The 24,916-nt window shown below is 47.9% G+C and overlaps 1 protein-coding gene across 2 annotated transcripts in view; it reads left to right on the forward strand.

Annotated features, from left to right (window-relative positions):
• The window catches only part of VPS54 (VPS54 subunit of GARP complex), a 624,042-nt gene that overhangs the window by 535,545 nt on the left and 63,581 nt on the right, over nucleotides 1-24,916 (forward strand). For both annotated transcript variants that reach the window (XM_078649430.1, XM_078649431.1), the window contains exon 23: nucleotides 17,199-17,293. In XM_078649430.1, the coding sequence (XP_078505556.1) occupies nucleotides 17,199-17,293 (95 nt within the window). The remainder of the gene's footprint in view (nucleotides 1-17,198; nucleotides 17,294-24,916) is intronic.

Genomic DNA, 24,916 nt, shown 5'->3' on the forward strand with positions numbered 1-24,916 from the left:
GTTAGTGCCTTGAAGGCAATCCGCTTACGGATAGGCAGCCAATGTAAGGTCTGCAAAAGACCAGCAGCACTGGCTCGCCTATTTAGGCCATAAATGGCTCTCGCGGCAGCATTCTGCACAACCTGGAGTCGCTGCAGCAAATATTCTGGCAGGCCCAGGTAAAGGACATTAGCATAATCCAACCTAGAACCGATCAGAGCCTGCACGGTCAGCTTCCTATGTTCTTCAGATAGAAGGGGTAGAAACCTCCTCAGCATTTTAAGGAGGCCAAAACATGTGCCCGTCACCCCTAGGATCTGGGATCTCAACGTCAGACCCTTGTCCAACTTGACCCCCAGGTTCTTAGCTACTAGAGATGGACAGGATGGTGGAAACATGTTAATAGGCCACCAAGCTAGCCAGTCAGGATCCGACGCACATCCGAAGAAGAGTACCTCAGACTTCTCTGAGTTGCACTTGAGGCCGCTCAGATGAAACCATCTAAAGTCAGCCTCAAGGCAATCCCGGATACTCTCTCCATTAAAATCTCCTCCCCTCTTACAAGAGAAGAGGAGCTGTGTGTCGTCGGCATAGGATACGATCCGGGCCCCGAACGACTCCGCCAATGCCGCCAGAGGGGTCATAAAGATGTTAAAGAGGGTCGGGCTCAATATAGAGCCCTGCGGGACCCCGACTCCCAGTGGCGGCATCACGGCCGATCTTTCAGACACTCCCTTTCATCAGAGCCATTTTGGACACGGTTCAGTTTTGGGCCTATCCCCCAAGCGTTGAGTCCAGGATATTCAGGCTATGATTGTGAAGTTTCAGACAATAGCCTGGATTTCGGTGAGACTGACTGTAAGGATGTTGGGCATTATGTTCTCCTTCATCATGCTAGTTGCTTATGCCCTGGGCTCTGCAGTGGGACCTGAAGTTCAAGTGGGTAGAGTGTCAGGGGGATCTCTCTGACATGGTCCACATCTTGGAGGGAAGATCTGCAGTGGTGGCTAACAAACCGGGATAGGGTTAGTGGCAGACCCCTCTCCCTTCCCTAACCGTAACTGACTGTAGTGACAGATGTGTCACTCCTTAGCTGGGGTAGCCATCTGAGAAAGGTGGAGATCCGAGGACTATGGTCTCCAGCAAAGGCTGAGCTCCACATAAATCTTTTGGCGCTCCAGGCGATTCACTTGACATTGACAGCCTTCCTTCCTTCAATAAAGGAAAGACTGGTGCAGGTGTTCAAGGACAACACGACTGCCATGTGGTACTGCAACAAACAGGGCAGGGGGGGTCGTAGACAGTTTGTCAAGAGGCCCGCTTCTCTTCACATGGCTGGAATGTCAGGGCATTTCCCTGTTGGTGCAACACCTGGCTGGATCTTTGAATGTCAGAGCGGATAAACTCAGCCGAAGATGCCTTGCGGATCATAATTGGCTCCTTCCGGAGGTAGTGCAAGGTCTCTTTCAGCAGCGGGGAAAGCCAGGGTTACATCTGTTCGCCACCGCCAAGAATGCACAATGTCAGTAGTTTTGAGTGCCGGAGAGCTATCCAAGGCGACTATTGCGCGAAGTCGCATTTCATCTCAAGTGGCATTCTGGCATCCTGTACGCCTTTCCTCCAATACCACTCCTACCCAAAGTTCTCAAGAAGATGAGAAAAGACCGGGCGCTAGTCATTCTTGTGGCTCTGGATGGGACTCCGATTCTGTTATCCCGGGCTGCAAAGCATGACCATTGGTGCGCCAGTCAGGCTGCCCCTTCAAGAGTATCTTTTGTCGCAGCAACAGGGGAGGGTTCTGCTCCCAAACCTGCACACCCTCCACTTTCATGTGTGGAGATTGAGCTGTGACAGTTGACAGCCTTTAACCTTCCTCCCTAAGTTTGTAATGTTTTTCTGGCAGCCAGGTGTCCCTACACCAAGATGGTATATTCCTGCTTTTGGGACAAGCTTGTGTCATGGTGTACTTCCCACAACATGGAACCCCTTTCTGCACCATTATCTAAGGTTCTAATTTTTGCATTGTCTTTGTCCCAGCAGGGCTCTGCTCTGGGCACAGTTAAATGTCATCTCTCTGCTATCTCTGCATTCTTGCGGTTGCCGACCAACCTTGTCTCTTCAAGTCTACTGTTGTGCCTAGGTTACTTAAATGCCTGCAGCAAATTTTTCCCTGCTACAACATTCATCATGCTTCCGAGGGACCTCAACCTGGTCATTACCTTTCTTATGTGCGCACCATACGAGCCTCTAACAATTGCCCTCTTAGGCTCTTGACTTTAAAAACTATCTTTTTAGTGGCCATAACATTGGCGAAGAGGGTCAGCGAATTAGCGGCACTCAGCATACAATCCTTATACCCACTTCGATCCGGACAAGCCGGTTCTTTGGACACGTGCCTACTTCCTTCCAAAGGTTTTGACTCCCTTCCATGTTGGCCAGAACATTACTCTACCTCCCTTCTTTGCTCCACCTCACCCCTCCAAAGAGGAGGAAAGATTCCACCTTCTGGACAAAAAGAGTGTGGTCATTCTACTTTGACTGCACAAAAGAATGAAATGAAATGAAATGAAAAAATATTTGTTAAGCGCGGTTGCTGCCCACGGTCGTCCAAGCGCTGAGTTGAAGCAGAGATGTGACGGAACAGGGAGATTAAGACTAGAGGGGGTTGGCGAACAGTAATGTTTTCAGCTTTTTCCGGAATGAGAGCAGGTCAGGGTTAGACCAAAGAGTGAGGGGGAGAGCATTCCAGAGCTTGGCGGTGTTCAGCGAGAACAGCCTTCCCCCGGTCCTGGCTCTCTTCACTCTAGGAACAACTGCCAGGAAAGCATCCGTAGACCGAAGGTTCCTGTTTGGGTGGTAGGGGATGACAAGGTTGTTATTGATTGCTGATCCCGTCTTCCAAAAGGCCCGATGCGCAATACACAGCGCCTTAAATGCCACTCTTTGCCTCACTGGCAGCCAGTGCAGGCTTTTCAATCCAGGTCTAGCTGACTGGGTTCGCGGAATCTGGAGTAAGGTACGTGCAGCGCAGTTTTGTACCACCTGCAGCTTCCGGAGGGTCATCTCAGGGGCCCCTACGTATAGAGCATTGTTTGAGTCCAGGCGGGACTGGATGAGGCCTTGTACTGCCACTTTTTTGGCCTCTAGAGGCAGAAGTGGGAGGACCTTCCTCAAGATTCTAAGTAGGCCAAAACAGGTAGCGGACAACTTAGTGGCCTGGGTGGAGAAGGAGAGCTTTTTGTCTAACCATACTCCCAGGCTCTTGACACTTTCCTTGGGGGTGGGGGAAACACCCAGACCGCAGGGCCACAAGGAAGTGAAAGGTACTGGCGAGGCTGGGCCTAGGAGCATGAGCTCTGTTTTTTCTCCGTTCAACTTGAGGGAGGAGTTGGTCATCCACTCCTTCACGTTCTCTAAACATTTCAGCAGACCTACCGGGGATTGCCTGTTGTTCTCTTGGGCCAATGAAACCACTAGCTGAGTGTCGTCGGCGTACGACACGATTTTAATGCCGTACGGTTCGACTACCCCAGCCAGTGGTTTCATATATACATTAAATAGCACAGGGCTCAGGGAAGAGCCCTGCGGTACTCCGCAGCTGAGAGGCTTGCTAGATGACATTGTATCGCCGTCGAAGATCTGAAAAGATCTATCAGACAGGAAAGAGTCAAACCACCTTAATGCATCACCTGAGACTCCGATGTTATGGAGACGGTTCAGCAAGGTGGCATAGCTGACCGTATCGAAGGCGGCACTTAGATCAAGGAGGATCACTGCCACTGATCCTCCCTGATCCAGTATTCTTCGAGATTCTTCGGTGACTGCTAATAAGGCGGTTTCAGTCCCATGCTTTGGTCTGAAGCCTGTCTGGGACGTATGTAGTAGAGAGTGGTTCTCTAGAAACTGGACCAACTGGGCATTTATATATTTCTCCAGCACCTTGCTAGCCCAAGGGAGGAGTGAGATGGGGCGGTAGCTGGAGTGATCATCAGGGTCCAGGTTGGGTTTTTTCAGCAGCGCCCGCACCATGGCTTGCTTCCAGGCAGTGGGAACTGAGCATGCAGATATGGATGAGTTTAGAAGTTCCAGGATTACAGGCAAGGTAGATTCACCTGCCTGCATCAGGATTTCTGGAGGAGCTGGGTCACGTGGAGAGCCCGACTTAACTTGGCGTGCCACTTTATCTAGGGTGTCAAGGTCCAGAAGGGGAAAGTGATCAAGAGTTGGCTGGTCTGGGGGGAGGGAGATTCTCGGGTGAAGTAAATCAGTCACATCCGGGTTTGAGGCTATTGTTGGGAAGGTGGAGTAAATTTTCAACACCTTATTATGAAAGAATTCCGCCAGCTCATTGCATTGATCTTGAGTCTTGATCGGATGGGGGGCATTGATGACACTGGTGCATTGTTTTATAATGTGGAAGATTTTCTTGGGCATTGATTTAGCTTCCAGAATTTTGTCAGAGTAGTAGGTTGCCTGGGCCGTCCTGACCCCTTCTCTGTAGGCTTTGATCGCCTCTTTGTAAGATGTCTTTTTTTCCGGGAGAAAGTCTAATCGCCAGGCTCTCTCTCGTTGCCTACAAAGGCGTTTTAGCTCTCTTAGCGAGTCGGAGAACCAAGGAGCTGATTTCTGCGTTCTCTTTGAGGACGATCTGCGAAGAGGGAGGATCGTATCCAATGAGTTTGTGATCCAACCTACATAATTTCCGTTTGCCACGTTGGGGTCTGGGCAGGGTGGCGGACGGGTGGAGTCCAGATCATACGTCCAGGATTCCACGGAGAGTTTTGAGGGTGGGCACTCAGCTCTTTGTGGGCTATGTAGGAACATAAAAGGTGAAGACTGTGCAGAAAAGGACCATCCCTCTGTGTTAGCGCACGTCGTTCTTATCTTGGACTTCTGTCAGGCAGCAAGTGGCCCTCGCATATGTTCACCAAACACTATTGCCTGGACAGTCAGGTCCGCCGTGACGGGCACTATACCTGGTTGGTCCTGAAGGACTTTCTGTTTTAATTGGATTCACAGTCTGACCTCCTGGGAGGTATTGTTTGGGTATCTATTTATTCTAAGGTAAGGAATCTGCAGCTAGGAGTTTCTATCAGATGAACAAGTTACTTACCTTCAATAAAGCCTTATCGGTTAGAGACTTTATCTAGATGCAGATTCCTTACCTACCCTCCCATCCTCCTCCCTCTGCGAAAGGGAACAACCTTCTCAGGGCCTTAGTTTGTCACTCCAGTGGTCAGTGCTCTCCATGGCTACGTGCTCCTGGCATTGAAAGTCGTGAAACTGATGCCAGCGCACCGAGGTGGCGCCTATTTAAGTGCCACGCAATTCACTTCCAGCGCAGACGTCGCTGACGTGAGGCGCAGAATGGTGCCATCTACTGGCACGCAGGGGTACTGCTCGAAAATCTTTCAGATCCAGTCTGACCCCTGGGGAAATTCTGAGGTAAGGAATCTGTGGCTTCATAGAGTCTACCAGATAAGGAATTACAGAAGGGTAGGTAACTTGTTCTTTAAGTAGAAATCAGAAAACACTGGATTTTGATGTATTCTTACCACGTTTGCAGCCTATTGTATCAAACAGCACAAATGCAACCACTACATCTGAGAACTTTTCTGTGAAGGATACTCCTGCTGTGACAAACTTGGGCCTTGATAAGCCTCTTAATATTCCCTTGTAGCCATCGGTAAGGTCCCTTGACCCCCTAGGACCTGCTTCCTCTCCTGCTTTGGGAGCATTCCCTACATCATATGGCTTCAGCACGCTGTTCACTGCATGTTGCTGCGTAGTGGCCAGAAGGGTAGTAGTTGAACTCTGAGCAATGTCTCAGTCCAGGGCAGTTGGCCGTCATTGAAAGTGGACAGAACTTTGCTCTCTGAAAGCTCTGGACTCAGGTTGTGCCAACAAAGATCACTATGCATATGGATGCCCCAGGTGTTAATGCCCCCCCCCAACACTGCACCCAACACACCTGTTCTTAGTTTAACATTGCGATGGTCTCAAAAGCATGCCTATACAAGATGCATTCCTTTATACAGAAAGATCTGGCCCATAATCATGAAAATGTTTATCACCCAAGCTCTGTGTATGCAGAGGGTAATGAGCACATTTTGATGGCTGTGCTGCATTTAGTGTATTTGTTAACTTAGAAAATGTATGAGTTAATGGATAAGCTGTAGATAGTGCAGCTCAGAAACATAAAGATGTTACAAAAGGGGATGATGGACCCAGATCTTTTGACTGGGTGTGAGTGTTTGATTGATTCAGATGCTCCGTCCATCACCACCCCCTTTTGTACTGCTTTTTGGCCGCCATAAGTGTGGCAGGGTATGCTCAGACGTGAGTCCCATGCTCACTTTTCCACTGGATTCAAGCAAGCCGGGCTGAAGACGGCTGGAATGCCAGAAACCGGTCCTCGGAAGCTTGTTTTCTGTCCAGGGAAGACATGGCTTGGCAGTTCGGGCTGGACTGTTCCCATGAGGCACAGGGTCAGACTGATTTGCACATAGCCATGTCTGAACTGGGGTGGCAGAGTGGGCTAAAGAACAGTGATGGATTAAACCCAGATCTTTTGACTGGGTGTGAGTGTTTGATTGATTCAGATGCTCCCTCCATCACCACCCCCTTTTGTACTGCAGAAACATAAAGAGGCAACCTTCACTCCGTGCTTCCTAGTATATGCGGCAGATGGTGCAGTTTCTGCAAAACCAAGTGCATGGGCCTATTCTAAGCCTGCAAACCAACATAGATACAGCTCAGGAGCACCAAGTTCACTGTTCATTGCTGCTGCCTTAATGTCAAGATGAAGGGAGAAACATATGGTGCTGAAACGAGGCTTAGCACTTGGCAGCATCACTTGTACAAAACACCATAACCTCATTTTTTGGAAACATGGTGAAATGTGCTTGTTCTTTCCTCCAAGATGGAAAATTTACTCTAACAATGTGCACTGCACTAAATACAACTGTAAAGTGAACTGTCAGAAATGTCCAAAAGGAACATAATCGATAGGGCCCAAAAAACTATTTTTCTTTTTTACATTTTCAGCGGTATCCACGGATCTTACTGAAAACTTTTTAAATAACGAAGCACTGGCTCCAGCGGCCCCCTGAAGGGCCAGATCCCAGGAGCATTTTTCTTAATAGGGGGGAAGGGGGCATGGGCCCCCCTACTGGGGATTATAATTGCCCTGGGAACTACCTCCTGGCTGGGCTTCTCAATAAGTGAATGCAGGGGAGGCCCGTACTGCCTCCCACGCTGCACTGGGGGACCACCTTCTTCCCAGAGCTTATTTTCTTTTTCATTGGGAAGGGGTCTTTCAGTGCCCCACAGCCCTGTGAATCGCCACCACCATGCGGCTTTTGCTGAAAAAATGCGAGGAGGCCGTGCGGACCCCCTCCCCTCACAGCCCGAGGACTGCCACCTCCCCGGGGCTTTAATTTCAAATAATGCAGGGGGTGCAAAGGAACCCTCCCACAGCACCGGAGACCACCACCTCCCTGAGGCTTTTCTAAAATTGAATGGACCGGGGTGCTTGTACCCCCCAACCCCCAGCCCCGGGGACCACCACCTCCTGGGGCAAAATTCAAGCTATGTCCCCGGGATATAGCTGTTTGCTATAGTTACCGCTCCCGCCAAGTCATAGTCAACTCTCTGCTTGTAGCAAGCAAGAGCTTGAAAAGGCTCTTGCTTGCTAGAAGTGGAGCAAAATTGCTTTAACAGAGAGCGAGCTGCATGTTCAGCAACTCCCTCTCTGTAAAAGCAATGCAGGGTACCGCAGGAGGCAGGGTCGCGGCAGGGACCACGGGGGACTTGAGGCGCCCTGCGTGGTCCCCATCGGTGGTGAGTGGATGTCCTGGGTAAAACCAGGGCACCCACAATAGAGGCTTGGTCCTCGGGGCCAAAATCAGCTTGGGGAGAGGGGCCGCGCAGCGCCCCACCCCCATTCAAAAAAGGCCTGACCCCGGGTAATGAGGTCCCCGGCGCTGACATTGGTCTAGGGAAGGGGGGCGGGTACCCAGCTCCCCTCCCTTAATAATTTTTTTTTAAAAAGCTCTGAAACGCGCCAACTCATTGAGGGATGAAGTCCCCTTGGCTGTAGAGGGTCCTTGGGGTCCAACAACTCCTTTTGTTAACTCCAGTAAGTCCCACACAGGGGAATTGCTGAGAGGTGATCAGAGGCCCGCTCTCTTTCTCCATCACTCTGCAAATGCGCCTCCTGGCACTCTACTAGTTGGGGGATAAAGTCCCCTTGGCACTTGAGGGTACTGGGGAGCCAACAACCCCTCTTGTTACCTTCAGTAAGTCCCCCACAACGGGATTGCTGAGAGGTCTTCAGAGGCCATGCCCCCTTTCTCCACCACTCTGCAAATGCAACTACTAGTTAAAAAACCCCATGGAATTTCACTTAAAAAACCAAAGGTTGCAGAGTTGTTATAGATAGGAAATAGAATTTAAAAAACATTAGAAATTAACTTAAAAAACAAAGGTTACAGGCGCGGTATAGTTAGGAAATAGAATTAAAAAAGCCTTGGAAATTCACTGAAAGAAACAAACGTTACAGGGACGTTATAGTTAGGCTAAGATTTCACTAATACAAAACCAGTGAAATTCAGCAGTTATAGTTGCCTGAGCTAACTTACTCCCCCGTAGTGCACTGCTTATGACCTCACATATTACATCACTAATGGCATGGTCAGACACATCACTTATGACATCTCAAATGACATTACTGATTACATTATCCACAGAACCACTCGCATCACATACAACCTCCTGTACTCCCACTCACACACCCACACAACCACTCACCCATTCACAGACTGTTGGACTTGGCCCGTCTGGCAGGTCCACCCCTGAAGTTTGTGCTTAGTATATGTGACCGGGGGATGGTGATTCCCCTCCTGAGTGTGTGCGTGGTGAGAGAGACCTGCCGCCCATAGGAATGCATGGGGGATGTATGTGGCTCTGGTAGTTCCTGATGCGTGGGGCGTGCCGGGCCGTGTTTGGTATGTGTGCGCTCGTGAGGTGGAATGCTACAAGATGATGTATGCGGCATGCGTGTGGCTAGAAGGGAAGGGCCCCTTCTAGACCTTGGTGTGTGTGTGCAGTAGATGTGCTGGCGCCTGATTGGCTGAAGCCGGCTGGGCCTTCCCCCACCAGGCTGGCCCCACCCCCCCGGGGGTGCGTCCAGTGTCCCTGGCCTGGCCAGCACCAAGAAATTCCTTGTAACCAGTTCCAGCTGGTTCTCTCCCTGCCTGCCCCTTTTGGAGACAAAGGGAGCTCCTGTATAAAAGGGGGGTGGGCCCTTTTCTCTCTCTTTTCCCTCTTCCTGCTTCTCCTGACTGGAACCCCGCCAGGGGCTGCTGCTGCGTGGGCTCAGGGTTGGCTGGCCTCCCTGGGCCCTGCCCTGCTCCTGAACTGCTGTTGGGCCTCTGCCCCTCCTAGGAGCTGCTGTACTCCTCCTGAGGTCCTGGACTCTCCCATGGACTTTGCTATCCCTCATCTAGCGCTTGGGAGCGCTTTCCTCCGACCCCTAGCGCTTGGAGCGCTTCACTCGGTCTCCGAGCGCTTTGGAGCGCTTTGCCCGTGTTTCTAGCGCTGGGAGCGCTTCCTTCCACCAGCCGGTGCCACCCGGCCCTTGCCCTGTTCTGCGGGGTTCTACACCCCCAGCGAGTGCCTACCTCGCTACTGCCCCATTCCCGAGGGGGCCTGACCCTCGCCAATTCCCCCCAAGTCACCGCCGCCGGCCCGGGACCCCTCCGTGAAGCCCTCCCCCGGGCCGCGCTGTGATTGGATGGCGGCCCGGGCTTGGCTCCTGACGTCTCCCCGGGCCGCGCTGTGATTGGACGCCGGCCCGGGGAGCTGTGGAGGCGAGGAAAGAAGAGCCGAGTAATGCAGGGGGCAGCGGGAGCCTACTCCGCGCCCCTGCTTGACCCCAAGGACTGCCGCGACTTCCCCCCGGGGCCCCCAGGAGCGAGAGGGAGCCCCGGAGAGCGGAGAGAGACCGGCGCGCCCGCCGACCGGTGAGTGATGCCGGAGGGGAGGCGGGGCATCGGGCCACATTGCCGGTGGCCGCCCCTCCCCTCCAGCGCGAGCCCGAGTGTGCTCAGAGGCCCCCGGGGCCCCCAGTGATGCCGGGTCCCCCGAGGGGGGCCCCGCCTGCCCACCGTTCTTGCCCCGAGCAGGCTCCAACGTGCCCCCGACCCTGCCTGGGCCCCGAGAGGCCCCACCACGTGTCCCTGGCCCTGCCTGGGCCCTGAGAGGCCCCACCATGTTTCCCTGAGCCCCGAGAGGCTCCACCATCGCCCTCCTGTCCCCCTGAGCCTGCAAGGCTCCACCCAAGTCCCTCAGCGGCCCAGCACTTCGTGGGCCGCTGCCACGTTTAGGTTTGCCCGAGCCCTTTCAGGCCACTTTGGACACCGAGACTCTAAGGCGCCCCTGCCCCAGGACGGTCATCTGGCCTAGGGGGTGCTGCTGACTAATATCAATGTGATGCTGAGGATTACTATGTGTTGCCCTGCTGATTGACTATGTGTTGCCCTGCTGATGGGGGCCTCTGTTGTGTTATGTACCTTGCCCCTTCCCGCCTGAGTACCCGATGTCTCATGTATGTGATCCCTGGTCAGAGTGAGTTCTACTGCTAGTTCTAGGAAGCTCCCAGGAGATATGTGTTCTAATGCCAGTTCCATCAGATGCGTACCACTGGCAGTGGTCCCTTGGCCCTGCCCTGTACCTTTTCCCTGGTAACCCCTGTCGTGCCTTGAACCCCTTGTAAAGTGTATATCCCTATGTGTCCTGTCTAATACAAAGACTATTTTCATATATACTTCGTGTGGAGTTCCTTTTGTGGGAGGCCGGGGATGTTGCGGTTTGTGGGTGCGTGCGCAAATGCTTCACACATGTCCTCCGAGATAGGCCTGACTGCCCGCGCCGCGTTACCTAGAGGGCGAGCAGGGGTCGACTTTATATAGGAGTGGCGGTCTCTGACTGGCTGGGGCGCAAGCCCTGGCTGGCCGGGGGTCCCATTTCTTACACAGACCCATACCAATACTCACATAGCCACTCACTCCTCCATAGAGGCTTTCACATACCCACGCTCTCACCCGTACAGCCAATCACATAGCCACACAGTCACCCATATAGCTACTCACACACCCACTCACTCACCAATACAGCTTCTCAACACAGCCACTCAAACACACACACACACACACAGCCACTTACATACCCATTCACACAAGCACTCACACATCCGCTAACCCATACAGCCATTCACACAGACATACAGCCACTCACACACCAACTCATTTAACCAAGGACCCTCTCAAAGAGCCACCCACTCACTCAAACAGCCACTTGCACACCGAGTCACTCACTCATACAGCCATTCAGACACCCACTCACTCATCCATAGTCGCTACCCATCCAATATATATACACACACACATACATATATGCACACATACACTGAAAAAAACTGTTACAGGGATGTTATAGTTAGGATCAGATTTCACTCATACAAATCCATAGAAATTCAGGAGTTGTAATTATCTGAGCTAACTATAACTTACACCTCCGCAATGCACTCCTTATGACCTCACATATTACATCACTCATGACATGGTCAGTGACATCACTCATGACACCTCAAATGACGTGATGAAATGAATGTGATGTCCATGTCATTTGCCATCTCTCCTCCAACAAACTTTTCTGTTTCATCTCATAGTCGACCTTGTCTGTCTTCTGGACTACTTTTTGTAGTGGAGGCCCATATAGTCTTGTAAAGTAGTTTGGTATTTTAGATTGAATTAAAGGGCGTTCTATCAGGCATTCAGTATCACCTTTTGCCTCTTAATTTTTTGTGTTGTGTTGAGGACAGTTGAGCGATGATCTCAGAAGGAGAAATCTTATGTTCCTGCAATTATGAGGCAGCATTCAGGATTATGGTGTTGCAGGTTTCCTTCTGAGTGATGTCGTCAAATTTATACCCTGTGTGCATGACTAAACACCTGAAATCTGGCTGTTCACTTGCTAGTTCTGTTATTGCTCCCTCAGTGAGCATCCTCAAACAGCCCTCAGAATGCACCAGCAGTCGCTAGTGGAAGCAGTAATCTCTGTGCTGTGAGCTCTGAATTCCTCTTTCAGTCTCTGGATAGACCACTGAATGTGTGTATTCATGGGGGTGTGATATTGTCTTTAAGACTTTCTTTAAAGGGGTAGAGAAAACCAGCACATAAATCTTCAATAGGGTGTTTCTGGAAGCCTCTATCCTCTCCTCATCTCATAAAAGTAGGTAACACTTCAGCCCGATGTAAAACAGTAGCATGCTTTTGGGGCACTGCTGGTAGCAACAAGGCTTTCCATTTCATGGTGATGGTGCGCCTAGCTAGCAGGAAGGTCAGTTAAAGAAATGTGTTTGCAAACTTTAATAGACTTGTGGAGATACAGATACAGTACAGTACAAGCTACAAGGGATGCTTTTCATCAGAAAGGGGAAGGCTTGCACTACCCTCCACCCCTATCCTCCCCACCCCACCCCCACAGAGTCCCTAATAGGGATGGTGGAGGTGGATAATTTGGGAGATAAAGCTAAAAAAAAACACATGGAGTATGAACAGTTCACCCCTTATGTCACAAAGCTCCTTTTGCGAGTATTCTTGCCTCCGTGTACTTCTTGACTCCTGCGATGGATATCCGGTGGCTTGTGTGTCTATTAGCACATGTGCACACCTACTTTGGCACAGAAGTGATAATAACTCGCATCAGCTGCAGGATTTGTCACAGCAGGGGGCCAGGGGGGTCAGTGCTCAACAATGAATCTCAAAAACAGACTATTGCTGTGAACTGACTCGGAAGGACCTCCCGTGGCCATACTGAACGAAACGGCCTGAGCAGTAACAGACCCAAAGTTCGCCTTTTCTCATTGTAGCGTGGAGGGGAGGAGCGAAGAGAAGACAAGCTGTCGCCAGTGTGAAAAATATACTGCGTCCGTCTCACGTCCGTCTCACGCCAGGAGTAAAGAAAGACGACGATGACAGAAAAGGAAGCAGAGAGCGAAAAAAACGAGAGAGACAGCGAAAAAAAGGGCAGGCAGGCTGGCAGCGACCTGAGAAAGAAGTAGGGGAGGAGCGAAGAGTAGACAAGCTGTCTCCAGTGTGAAAAATATAGTGCGTCTGTCTCACGCCGTGAGTAAAGCATCCATCCCCTCGTGCACATCTTCTGTCCATCCGCGTGCACATCTGGAATCTGTATTGATTCCAAAAGGCCCTTGCATGGCGAGTGCAGCGCATGCGTGCAGCTAACGCCAGGCGAGACCTAATAAATTAAAGGGAAAAGTATTTAAAACAATCCCTTTAAGAATTAATCAAGGTCATCAGGGCAAGGCTCACAGAACAGACCTGGCTCTTTCAGGGGGCCTCCTTAAAGGCTGAGGCCCTGGGCCAGAGCCCACTTTGCCCATTCCTTAAAACGTCTCTGATAAGAGGCCCCAGGGCCGGCTCTAGGGCGGTGCGACCAGTGCCACTGCACCGGGTGCTGACTCTTTGAGTGAGCGCTATGTTTGGAAGTATTTTATAGTTTTAAAAGCACCTGCTGCATTGCTGGCCTCCCACAATTTTCATACAACAATTAAAATGTCAAGATAACTCCAGTGATTTATGTTCTTCCTGGAGAGAGAAGGGGTTTTGTCTAGTGGACGTTTTAACTAATTTAATAAAAGTGCAGAGAGTTAATATACCTGCTGCGAAGAATGTGTACCATGCAGATCATAAAGTGCACATAGTTTAAATAGGTCAGTTTCTTTGTCAGAGAGATCCTTTTGGTACTAACCGTGTAGATGTTAAAATCCTAACATGGAACAGCAAGCTACTATTTGTCATCAAAGAGCTGCATACAAACTGCAAGGTATAGATTTGAGAATTATGATTTTTTTCTCCATCTTTCATTATTCTTATGTTTAAAAAAAGTGTTCATTTTAGTAAACAAAATCCTTATTATTAAATGTAACCCACAACCATGGGGTTATGTTTGTGTTTCTCCAGACCAGGCACTCTTAAACTATACTGTTTACCAGTATTGATGGCATGTGACTCGCCTTGTAGTCTTCTGGCTTATGTAACATTTCCTAAACACTGATATACACACAAATGATTGATTATCTCTGTGGAATGTGTGTGTGAAGTAAAGTGCTCTGACACCCTACACTGTTATAGGTGGCGCTACATAACTAAATACATCTGAGAGAGAGTGGTTATGGACTTTAGGGGGCACTGTTAAAGGGTGGTAGTAAGGGAGTCTGTGGGGGCGCCAACAAACACTGTCACACAGGGCGCCACCAGCGCTAAAACCAGCCCTGAGAGGCCCTCTCTGCCCCCCACCCCACCACCCTCTTTGCTGCCCTGGACTATCATGAACCAAGTGGAGTGAGAGAGCGGCCCGCCTACAGAGACACTGTGAGCTTCGACCGCAGCGGATGACAGTAGCTGGCCCTGGAGAATTGGCTCTTTGCCGACAAACTCGCTGTGGAAGCAGGTAGCCCTGAGGACAGCGGATGGTGGCCGCTGACCGTTTCCGCTATCCCTCACCTGTGCAGCGACGCTGATCTGGCACTCACATGCAGATGGCGGCCCAGACGCACATCTGGTAAGCCTGACCAAACTGGCCCTTGGGGTTAAGGTCTGTAGAATAGCCCCCTCCCAACCCCCCCCCCCACCTCCCCCGCCCAAGACTTTATTAAATCTCTTGCATGCCTAAAGTGTCAGGTCAGCTTGAATGTAGGCTGGGAGTGTTACCGATAAAAAAAAATAAAAAAAAACAATCTTTACTATCAGGCTCGAACAAATGGAAACTTAAAACCGTGTGCTATACATCACTTTGGGGAAAAATCTGCTGTTGTGATCCAGAATCTTACTCAGGTACCTCTGAGTTTTTAGGTGCCCTGGGGCTGAAGAAAATGAGATGGGAGAATCTTCTATTTCAAAAGATTTAGTAATTTTTCATGATTAGTAAAGGTACAAACATAGAGTAAACACAACCCCTAAGGACAAAAGTAAAGAAACCGAATATAACATAATGGTAGCAATGGCTTAAGATATTACATTGAATCATGTGAACACAAAATGGTATAACATATATATAAGGCAATTGGTGCTACAAAGTGAACTTAAGAGATTGAGTAAAAGAAGTTAGGGAGGGTTGAATATGCAGGTATGGTACTGAGATATGTTCTAACATAGGGGCCCATTAGGATCGCGGACGGACTTGAGTCCGTCCGCGAGCCCTGAGGAGGAGGGAACGTCCGCATGGGCTGCGGCGTTCCCTCCGAGCAGATTAGGATGTGGCAGTCACATCCTCTATCTTTAACATTGCGGCGGGTGCAGCTTCAAGCTGCACCCGCCGCAAGGTTAAAAATGCATGCATCGCATTTGCATGCACAAAGCGACAGGCACCGCGCAGTACCTGCTGCTTTGTGTACGCAAATGCAAGGGGGTACCATAAGTACCCCCCATGTGCACCCCCCACCCCCCCTTCACCCAGGGGGCCCGCAACGGGCCCCCGAAGTGAAAGTCCGTATGCCTTTCCACGGCGGAAATGCCGCCGTGGAAAGGCATAGGACCACCAACATCCTAATATGCCTGGCAGTGTCTGATAGACACCGCCAGACATGTTAGAGCTTTTCCGTCGCGGTCGGAAGGCGACCGCGGCGGAAAAGCTGCAGACGGTCTTCCTGACCCCCCAACCATCCTAATCTGGCGGGGGGTCTTTGAAGGCTCCGCTGCGGTTCCGCCGGCCCGGAGGATGCGGAAAAACCGCAATCCTAATCGGCCCCATAGTGTGGGAATATTCTTGCTTGGTGTCTATCAGGGATCGTAGATTAAGTAGCTAGTCAGTGATGAGCACTTGGATGACTTTGGAGCCAGGCTATTGATGTGGTAGATAGAGTGACCTAATGGTATAGAGGACAGTGTTGATGATTTACATTTAAAAAATTTTTTTTTTTTTAGATTTTTGTATAGCACGAATTAGACTTGAAGATATTGGGTATCAGAGCGCTTTACATAGCACCAGTTTTGTTACATGAGGACACATTCATTTTTGTTAGGCACGGGGAGATTAAGTGATTTGCCCACAATCACAGGATGTTGAGCGTCCTTGCAGAGACTCGAACCCGGTCCACCAGCTTCGACGTTGACCGATGTAGCCAGAAAGCTACATCCTCTCCCCAGAGTTCGATTAGTTGAGGTGTAGTAGAGCAGGGTCAATTATAGAGCATGTTGAGGTGGGTTGTTGGGTTCCATATCTGAATTTTCGGGGGGCGGGGGTGGGGGGAGTTGGACTCGGTTTCCTCGGTGTTTAAGAGTTGTTGCAAACCTGTATTATTTGTAGAGGGTGAGAAAAGAGAACTATGTCTGGGGGTTAAATATGAGGCGAGTAAGGGTGGGCACTGGCAACTCCGAGGGTGAACAGGGGATATATGTAAGAGTGTTTATGTTAGGCAGAATATCCTAACGGCAAATCTACAGATACAGCCCTTAATTCTTTACGTGAGGTTGGCCTAATCTAATTCAAAACCAAAAAGGTTTAGGGGAGCAAACTACATCCCATATCAGTCCAACAGCATATGGACCTTGGGAGGCGAGGAATATTGATAATGCTTCTATTTATTGTAACCCAGAAACATTTGCTCAGTTTTGTCTGTCTGACCCCACCCGTGAGAGCCCAGCCTCGCAGAGCCAGAAATCTTGTTTGTCGCCAACGCTAAACTCGTTCTTTGCTCCAGACTGCTGGATGCTGACATATTGTTGGGGTGGCATTTTGTCGTGTGCAACAGGATGCAAGAGGCACCAAACATTTCTCCCAGTTACAAAGTGGTACCTTGAACATCAATTTAAACAAACAGGTGTGTCTTTCAGAAGGTTTACTAACAGTAATGATACTGATTGTGCATTTATGATCTATGTTCTGCATTTCTGAAGTGAGTCATTAGGGACGTGATAGAGAAGTGGATACAGGAATATCAAAGATTTATTTTCCACTCAAAACCACAAAAGGGCATAATACCTTAATATTTATACAGTTTTACTTTTTTTAAGACAGTTTATCTGTTGTTAAATCTGAATTACTGTGAAACTCATATGAAAAATGAAATTGGTTGACGTCCAAAGCCAAATTCTGCAGAACGTTATCACCATAAACATATTTTTATTGTTCACTAGATGCTGTTTTTAAGAATTAATGCAAGTTACAAGCTTCATTTTAAGAGGCAGCTGGCCCACCTAAATGTAGTCAACGATGGAGGACCGCAGCATGGGTGCGTAATTTCTTCTTATTGTCTTTTGATGGGAAAAGAAAGGTCTACCGGAACGTGCTTATGAATGATCTGTTAAACTCATGTTAGCGTACCAAAAGAAAATGTTATTGTATTTTTAGCTCTTTTTGGGAGAACCAGAAATGTGTAAAAACAAACTTAATTGGGAAGCCTCACCCACAGTGCATCAGTGTGACCAAATCTACATCGTGTTCACCCCAAACATCCTAGTCTGTTCCTAGGAAATGCTGTGCTTTTCTAAAATCTGAGTTGGAGATAATTAGAAGCAATAGTGTTCCACTAAAAAAACCTGAATATGATGGATTAGTATGACAAATGATGGATTAGTATGACAAGTCAACGTATTTGACTAACAAAACATCACTCCGAAATACAAGCAGACTGGAGTAGGGTGCATTCACACACCTGTTCGCTACTTATTAGTATTCTTAAATTTGTGTACTTAAGTTGTGTTCAGTTATGGAAACTAGTTTAAGGCTAGATGGGGCAACCTAAAATGAACACTATGGCATTAAGCAATTTCTAAAAGAAAAATTTGTAAAAGAAAATTTTAAAGGCATAAGGAATGCACAATGTTGGCTTTTTGTCTCATTGAACAGATTTTAGCAGAATTCCTGTTAACTGTGAAAAAATGTTGCATCAGATGTCTTCCTGTCAACAAAATGTCATACTTAGTTTTCATTTTACACTTTTAATTGCAAAATGTCTACCCTAGACAAGCACACTCTGCTAGCGTAGGTTTTCTTAGATTACAACAGGTGTGTGGATCTACGAAAAACACAGAGTGTCGGTTCAGCAGAGAATTGCTGGAAACTCTCCAATTCGGATTGACAACAGATTCAGAAAACAAGGCACATATGTCATATCCCCCCAAAAATGTTGATTGGCAGGAATTTGAAAAAATGGAAGGACAGCACCCCAGCTTCTCTCTCTCCTCCGCCCACCACCGACCCATTCTCGATGGGTCGGCCGTTCCTTGCCATATGGGATCATATTTTAACACACTGTATGATGACATTTTCATTTACATGTTCCCTGGGGCCCACCATTTCCTGAAATTCCTGCTGATCCTTTAGTGGGTATGGGATCGCGTTGTGTCTCACAGGTCTACGATGTCCTTTTATATGCATCCTGAATTGTTACTGAATCTTGCTGAGCTCTTTACCAACGATCACCTTAGGTGATTGAGTCTTCGTCAGCCGCCTTTGTTTTTGTTGGATCCTTGTAACCAGATTGTACACTCATTAGAGTGTAACACACTGATTTGCTTTGAGTTTCTGCCTATTCCGTTTTTTCCCATTTGGTTTTGTTCCATGACCGAATTGGTGACCGTGATTGACTCTTTATGCCCATGGGCTGCTGACCTTTTCTCTTCTCAATTGTAAGTATTTTTTTATGCCATAATCTCTTTAGGTCTGGCGTCAGCCGAGACTTTTTGATTTTACTAAAATAAAGGTGCTGTGTCGCTCACATTTGCTTCCGCCGAGTACAGCATATAGCATGTGGCAGTGGGTCAACCTACGTAACCACTGATTAACTTCACTTTGAGTGATTGCGTATTGCTCTCTATCACAAAGAGCACCTCCACACATAAGCTCGTTCCCTTCAGTGCCAGTGTTTTTGATTTTACTTAATAATTAATCTAGTGTTGCCTTTGTGTTTAGAGCCTGATGTGATAGTAGGACGCTTCTGATTCACATTACATCTTAATCGGATACCATTTTTTGCCAATGCTTTTGTATATTTCTTCTGGAGTGTTTTGCTTTTCTGACTGCTGCTATTTTACAATATACCAGATTGCGTCCATTTGAAACTGTTCTGCATTAAGTGATTATTCTTTTCCTTTCTTTCTTTCCTTCTATCCTGCTTTCTTTCCTTCTTTACATCCTTTCTTGCCTTTCTTCCTTTAATTGTTGCCTTCATGCAGTCTTTTTCTCTTTTTCTTTCCTGTCTTATTCTTTCTTTCTTTATCTTTTTCTCTCTTACTTTCTTTTTCTTTCTAGCTTTCTTTCTTTCTCTAGGCGTCTTTCTTTCCTTCTTTTGTGCCTTATGAGTTGCTTTGTTTGTTTCTCTTTATCTCTCTCTCTCTCTTTATCAAAGGCAAGAGGCTTGCATCCTGTGCCAGACTGACTTTTTTAGGTCTGTGTTAAATAAGACATTTTCATTTTACTCACATTATGTGTATAACATGGTCACTTATAGGAGTTTCAGCTGGACTTCATCCATTAGTCTGTGGTTGATGTCATTCAATGTATCTTCCACCCACTCCAGCATTCTATAACGGGCAATGCATCTGCCCACTCCAGCCATTGGCTGACTTCACTACAAGTTACTACGTGTAGCCCTTTGAGAAGGAACATATCCACACACAAAGTCGTTCACTTCAGTGCCAGGGAGTACTATGTTTTTGAACATAAAAATAAAACATTTTTGCCTGTAGCAATTTTTTTTTAGTTTTTTAGACTGACGAGGGCCCAGCATATTTCCAAGCAATAGAGTTTTGCAAAAACCATGACTACACAAGACATACCAGTAGGTTGGCAGCCAACAACTGACCACTAGTTGTTGCCAGTGCTTATTTCCTAATAGAATTCGTGTTGTTCTCACCCAAGGCTCCTTTTATTTTCTACAGAGGACATTGGATGATTTTCTTTTTTGAGCAGCGCCATATACACTGTATTTGGGGACCGTCTGTCGGTTGGCTATTTTTCTGCTTTCTGTAGTCTGTGTGTTTGTACGCCACCTCTCACAAGGGTTCCATCCCATCATGTGTGCTGCAACTCATCACGGGTTTGTGCAGCCCTCTCTTAATTTAGTTTATTTTTTTTCTCCATTTTAACTCTTTGCCCTATTCATCATTTTTTCAGGTCATTGATTGCCCTGTATTGGAGCATAAGGCATCTCTCCTAATTATTTCATCTTGCTAATTTGTTCTATATCGATCGAACATGTCTTTTTCTAACACTTTTTCACTCTTATATACACATCCAGTGCTCAGCAAACTTTCCCTTGTCCTCATGATGACTTTTTGAATTTTGTTTGGGTTTGAAAGTCCATCGACACATAAACAAAGAAAGACAAGTGGAATGTAGATTAAAGCAGAACCATCCGGACATTACCAATGAACATAACATAACGTGCATTTTTGAAGCGCACGCTCACCCAGATGGGTATCTTGGTGCTGAAAGACAGATGTTTATTGTTACCCAACTCAGTGGTATTCATTTTATCGAATTCAGAAGGATGAAAGACTGAGAGGACCTGCTGGTATTTGAACCTGTGATCATGAGATCAAACACAGGCCCCTTCGGTGGATGCATTAGTCCACTCAGCCACCAGACCCAGCTACTGAATGCTCTGCAATTTTTGTTTGCTTATTCCATCACCCTTTTCGGATCATGAATGGGGCTATGTGTATTTTCTTCACTTGCACCGCGTGAGCCTTCTTTTGAAGTGATACCTCTTGTGGATGTTGTAGTATGTGAATTAGATATTTGGAGCACAGGCCCACAGAAAAGCAAATCAAGTGTGAGCGGGTGCGTCTAGGAAGTGAGATTGCTGCTATGCAAGAACCTGTCATAGACCACTAGATCTGTATGGCTAAAGACCCAGATAGTGCAATCACACCATGGAAACCGCTGTCTTAAAGCCAGGGACTCAGCTAATGTGTCTGACTAATTGAAAGTGTAGATGGCTGTACTTGCATCAGGGAAAATAAGCCCAATTCCCATAAGAAATTGCAACAAAAAACTGGCCGCCCATTTGCTAAATCTAGTCTTAGCCCTGTCTCTGCCTCCAGAGGGGTAGACTGGAAAGCGTAGGATGGTCCCTGGCATCCTGCACAGCCAGTGCAGCAGTGCTCCTCATTACATGTAATAGGGAGCAATGGGATGACATGGCAAAACTCATCCCTTTCCTTCCAGTCAAGAAAGAAGAAGGGTGGAATGTCCTGGCAGAGGGAAGCACAACCTGCAACATGGCAAGGGCCCTGGATTTCGAAGACTCCAGAGTTTTGTGATCTGTTCTGTGACACAAATCTCCATAGTTAGGTTACGATTACAATGTACAGGCTCCCGCCACGAAGTACAGGTGGGGGTCCTTGATATGCCCTTCAGCGTAGACAAAGTATTTGGGTAAAGATGTGAATGAAGCACTGCAGCCATTCAAAGTAGACACCGACATAGCTAAAACCATGGAAGACGTGGTGACTAGGAGTTCGTCCACCTTTCAGGGGCAGTAATTCTCAATGGATTGCCCCCCCCCCCCCACCATTTCTGTAATGGCCGTTCCAAGCCCCTCTTCAAGGGTACCAAAAGCAATACCCTTTTTCTTGACACCGCAAATACAGATCGCTCCAGTGGCCCAAAAGAGGAGTCTTGCAGAACTGCAGGTTCACAAAATCAAAGCAAGCATGATGGGTTCAGCATAGATCCTGCCCCACTGACATGAATTTGGGGACATTTAGAAGGAAAAAAAGGACAGGATCACCTTGGACAAGTGGGTTGGAGATCATCTTGGTGTCAGGGCACATGTTTAGTTCTCAGCAAAACCACTACTGCAGTCCTTGTTGGACTGAGAAGAGTCAAAGGGCCCAACTTCTGGTGATTGGGGGTAGAAATGAAGACCCTTCTTTGCAAGGGTCTGATTGAGGAAGTTCCTGTGTATAAGTGGAACCAGGGGAATTACTCTAGGTATTTCCTACGCCCAGTGATGTACGGGTCTTGTCAACAAGTGAATTTGAAAGTAGTACTTCAAGATGGTGAACCCTGCACAAGAGCTGTACTTACCTACTAAAGGAGTGGATGATATACTAGACTTTAAAAATGCTTACTTACTTTACCCTATTTACAGGAAACACTGAATGTTTAAGCCAATGATACTGGCAAATTAAATGTACTACCCTTTGGTCTGCTCTCAGCTGTCAGTCTCCCCTAAATATCTCTTTCTATTTGCAGCCCTTCTATAGAAACATTGGGGGCCTGATTCATCAATATTACACGAGACAACTTGCTGCATGAAAGAGAGGGGGCAGGAATGCGCCAGATTTCCTAATATATGGTGTAATCCTGCCCTCTGCCTGTGCTGGTGCACAACCTTCTGCCTAGCGCCAATGCAGGCACCGTTGGGCAAGGGTGGCTGCATTGCAGGCAGGATTTTTTTGTATTACAATCGACACCTTCTTGCACAAAAACAATCTTTAGATGCTTTTTTCCTCTAAGTGTGTTGCAGAATGCAGCACACTTAAAATGAGTTAACAACGAGGAGAAACAAAGATATTTCTTCTTGTTGCGCCTCCCCTGGGAAGGCCTTGCATTTTGGTGCATTCCCTGGTTTACCAGTCTTGGTATGCACCAAAATCAATGAGTGGATGCGTGAGAACACCCACGCTTCACCAATGGAACGACTTCCCAGGGCAGAGTAACCCAAGGCAGTGACTTGCACTGTGTTATTCCTGATTTCTAAATCTTCGCAGGGCCATGCAAGGTGTTGCTTGGAAAATCTGACTTAAGTATTGTGGTGCCCTTGCAACACCATGCGTGAGGCAAGTGCAATGCAGTACAATGATAAATCTGACCCGTGGTGCATGTATACTCCTATTTAGATGTTTGCCTCATGAAGATGTCAACAACTCAGTAGCAGAAAGCATCCACATGTACACCAAGTTATTTTGAGTGTTAGCATAGTCTGTCAGCTTAACCCCAGCTAACTCTGCCCAGAACCATAGTATTCCTGGGAATGATACAGGAGAGCAAAAGTGCAGAACACAGGATACAGTATCACAAGTATTAAGTCAGTGTGGGAGGACATGGCGCAAATCTCAGGACTCTTGTGCCCACTCAGCATATGTATTGAAGTTTGCCGCTTACAAAAAAGCCATTCAAGCACGGAAAGCTGAATTTTATGAGGCTGCCATCACACAGGCGGCCAACCCCCAGAAAGAGGTTTTTAGGATCCTAAATGAGTTAAGGCAGGCTAAATTGCAAGATGCCACCTTTAGTCAAAAGGATTGCTATGGCTTTCAATCCTTTTTTCTGGATAAGATTAACGATCTGATGACAGAAATTCAGCGCATCCCTACTTTGCACTGTTCAATGGAGCCCCCTTACCCCTGCCCCAGGCCGACGAATCTACTGACCACCCTACCCTTTCTTACTAAGGAGCTTCTGTATATCTTAGTGGGACGGGTGAAATCTGGCTCCCCAGTTGATCCCTGCCCCCCTAAAATCTTTAAAATCGCTTGACCGGGCATTGAGGACAAAGTACTCTCTCTCCTGAATCGCTCCTTGGAAACAGGGCTGGCCCCCTCCAATTTTAAGGAAGCTCGGGTGATCCCACTTTTAAAGAAACATGGTGCCGATCCAAAAAACTTTAAGAACTTCAGGCCAATTTCTCGGTTACCTTTCCTGGCAAAAATTATCGAACAGCATGTATTACAATCTTTTACTCGCCACCTGCAGTCCAATCAGCTTCTTGAGCCTAATCAGGCAGGGTTCAGAGCCCATCACAGTACGGAATTGGTCAAGCTTTCCGTACTGGACGATCTGAGACTTAGGGCAGACAAAAAAATGCTGTGTGCTCTGGTACTTTTAGACCTATCCGCGGCGTTTGACACTGTTGATCATCGCCAACTTCTAACGCGGATCAGTGACCTAGAGATCCAGGGCACGGCTCTGGCTTGGCTGACCTCATTTCTTAGGGATCGGTCCCAGCGAGTACAATTAGGAGATCTGGTGTCCCAACCAGCCACGCTGGTGTGTGGAGTACCCCAAGGTTCAGCTTTATCCCCCCTGCTTTTCAATGCCTATCTGCAGCCTTCAATTGCTGCATTGAATCAGTTGGGTTGCAGGGTTTATAATTATGCTGACGACACCCAAATCTTGATCCAGATCGACCATTCACCTAGGGCTTACCTGAGAATGCAAGACATTCTCAAGTTTACCATCAACTGGATTTCGGTAAACTCGATAAAAATCAACTCTGAGAAAACTGAGGTTTTAGCGGTTACTACAATCTCAAACCCTTGGAATGACCTGTTCTGGCCTGCAGAACTAGGGCCCTTCCCCCAATCAGCCATGGCCGTAAAAAACCTTGGTGTCAAGATTGATGCCTTACTATCCATGACACAGCAAGTATCGGTGGTGGTTGGAACCACTGTGGGCCTAATGCGTCAGCTCCGGAAACTGTCTCCACTTCTGTCTTTCAGCACCCTTAGACTGGCAGTTTCTGCTCTGATCTTATCACGTCTCGATTATGGGAATGCCCTATATCTTGGTCTGCCAAAAAATCTTTTGGCCAGGCTTCAGGTGGTAATGAATGACGCGGCGAGACTAATTAAAAAAAATAAAACCGACATACACAGGTCACACCCTTATTGCAGAACCTACACTGGCTCCCTATCTTACAGAGAACCAAACTCAAAAGTCTCTGTATTGTGCATAAGGTTGTTCATGGCTCAGCCCTTAGTTACGTCAAGGGCCGTTTGACTAATTACTGCCCGAGTAGGGTCCTCCGGTCAGCTGATGCCTGCTACCTGGCCTGCCCTCGGTACAATCGCTCGTCCTTGGGTGGGCGAGCCTTCTCGACCGTTGCTCCTCAGGCATGGAA

The sequence above is a fragment of the Lissotriton helveticus genome, chromosome 6, assembly GCF_964261635.1.
Source record: "Lissotriton helveticus chromosome 6, aLisHel1.1, whole genome shotgun sequence".
Classification (NCBI taxonomy): Eukaryota; Metazoa; Chordata; class Amphibia; order Caudata; family Salamandridae; genus Lissotriton; species Lissotriton helveticus.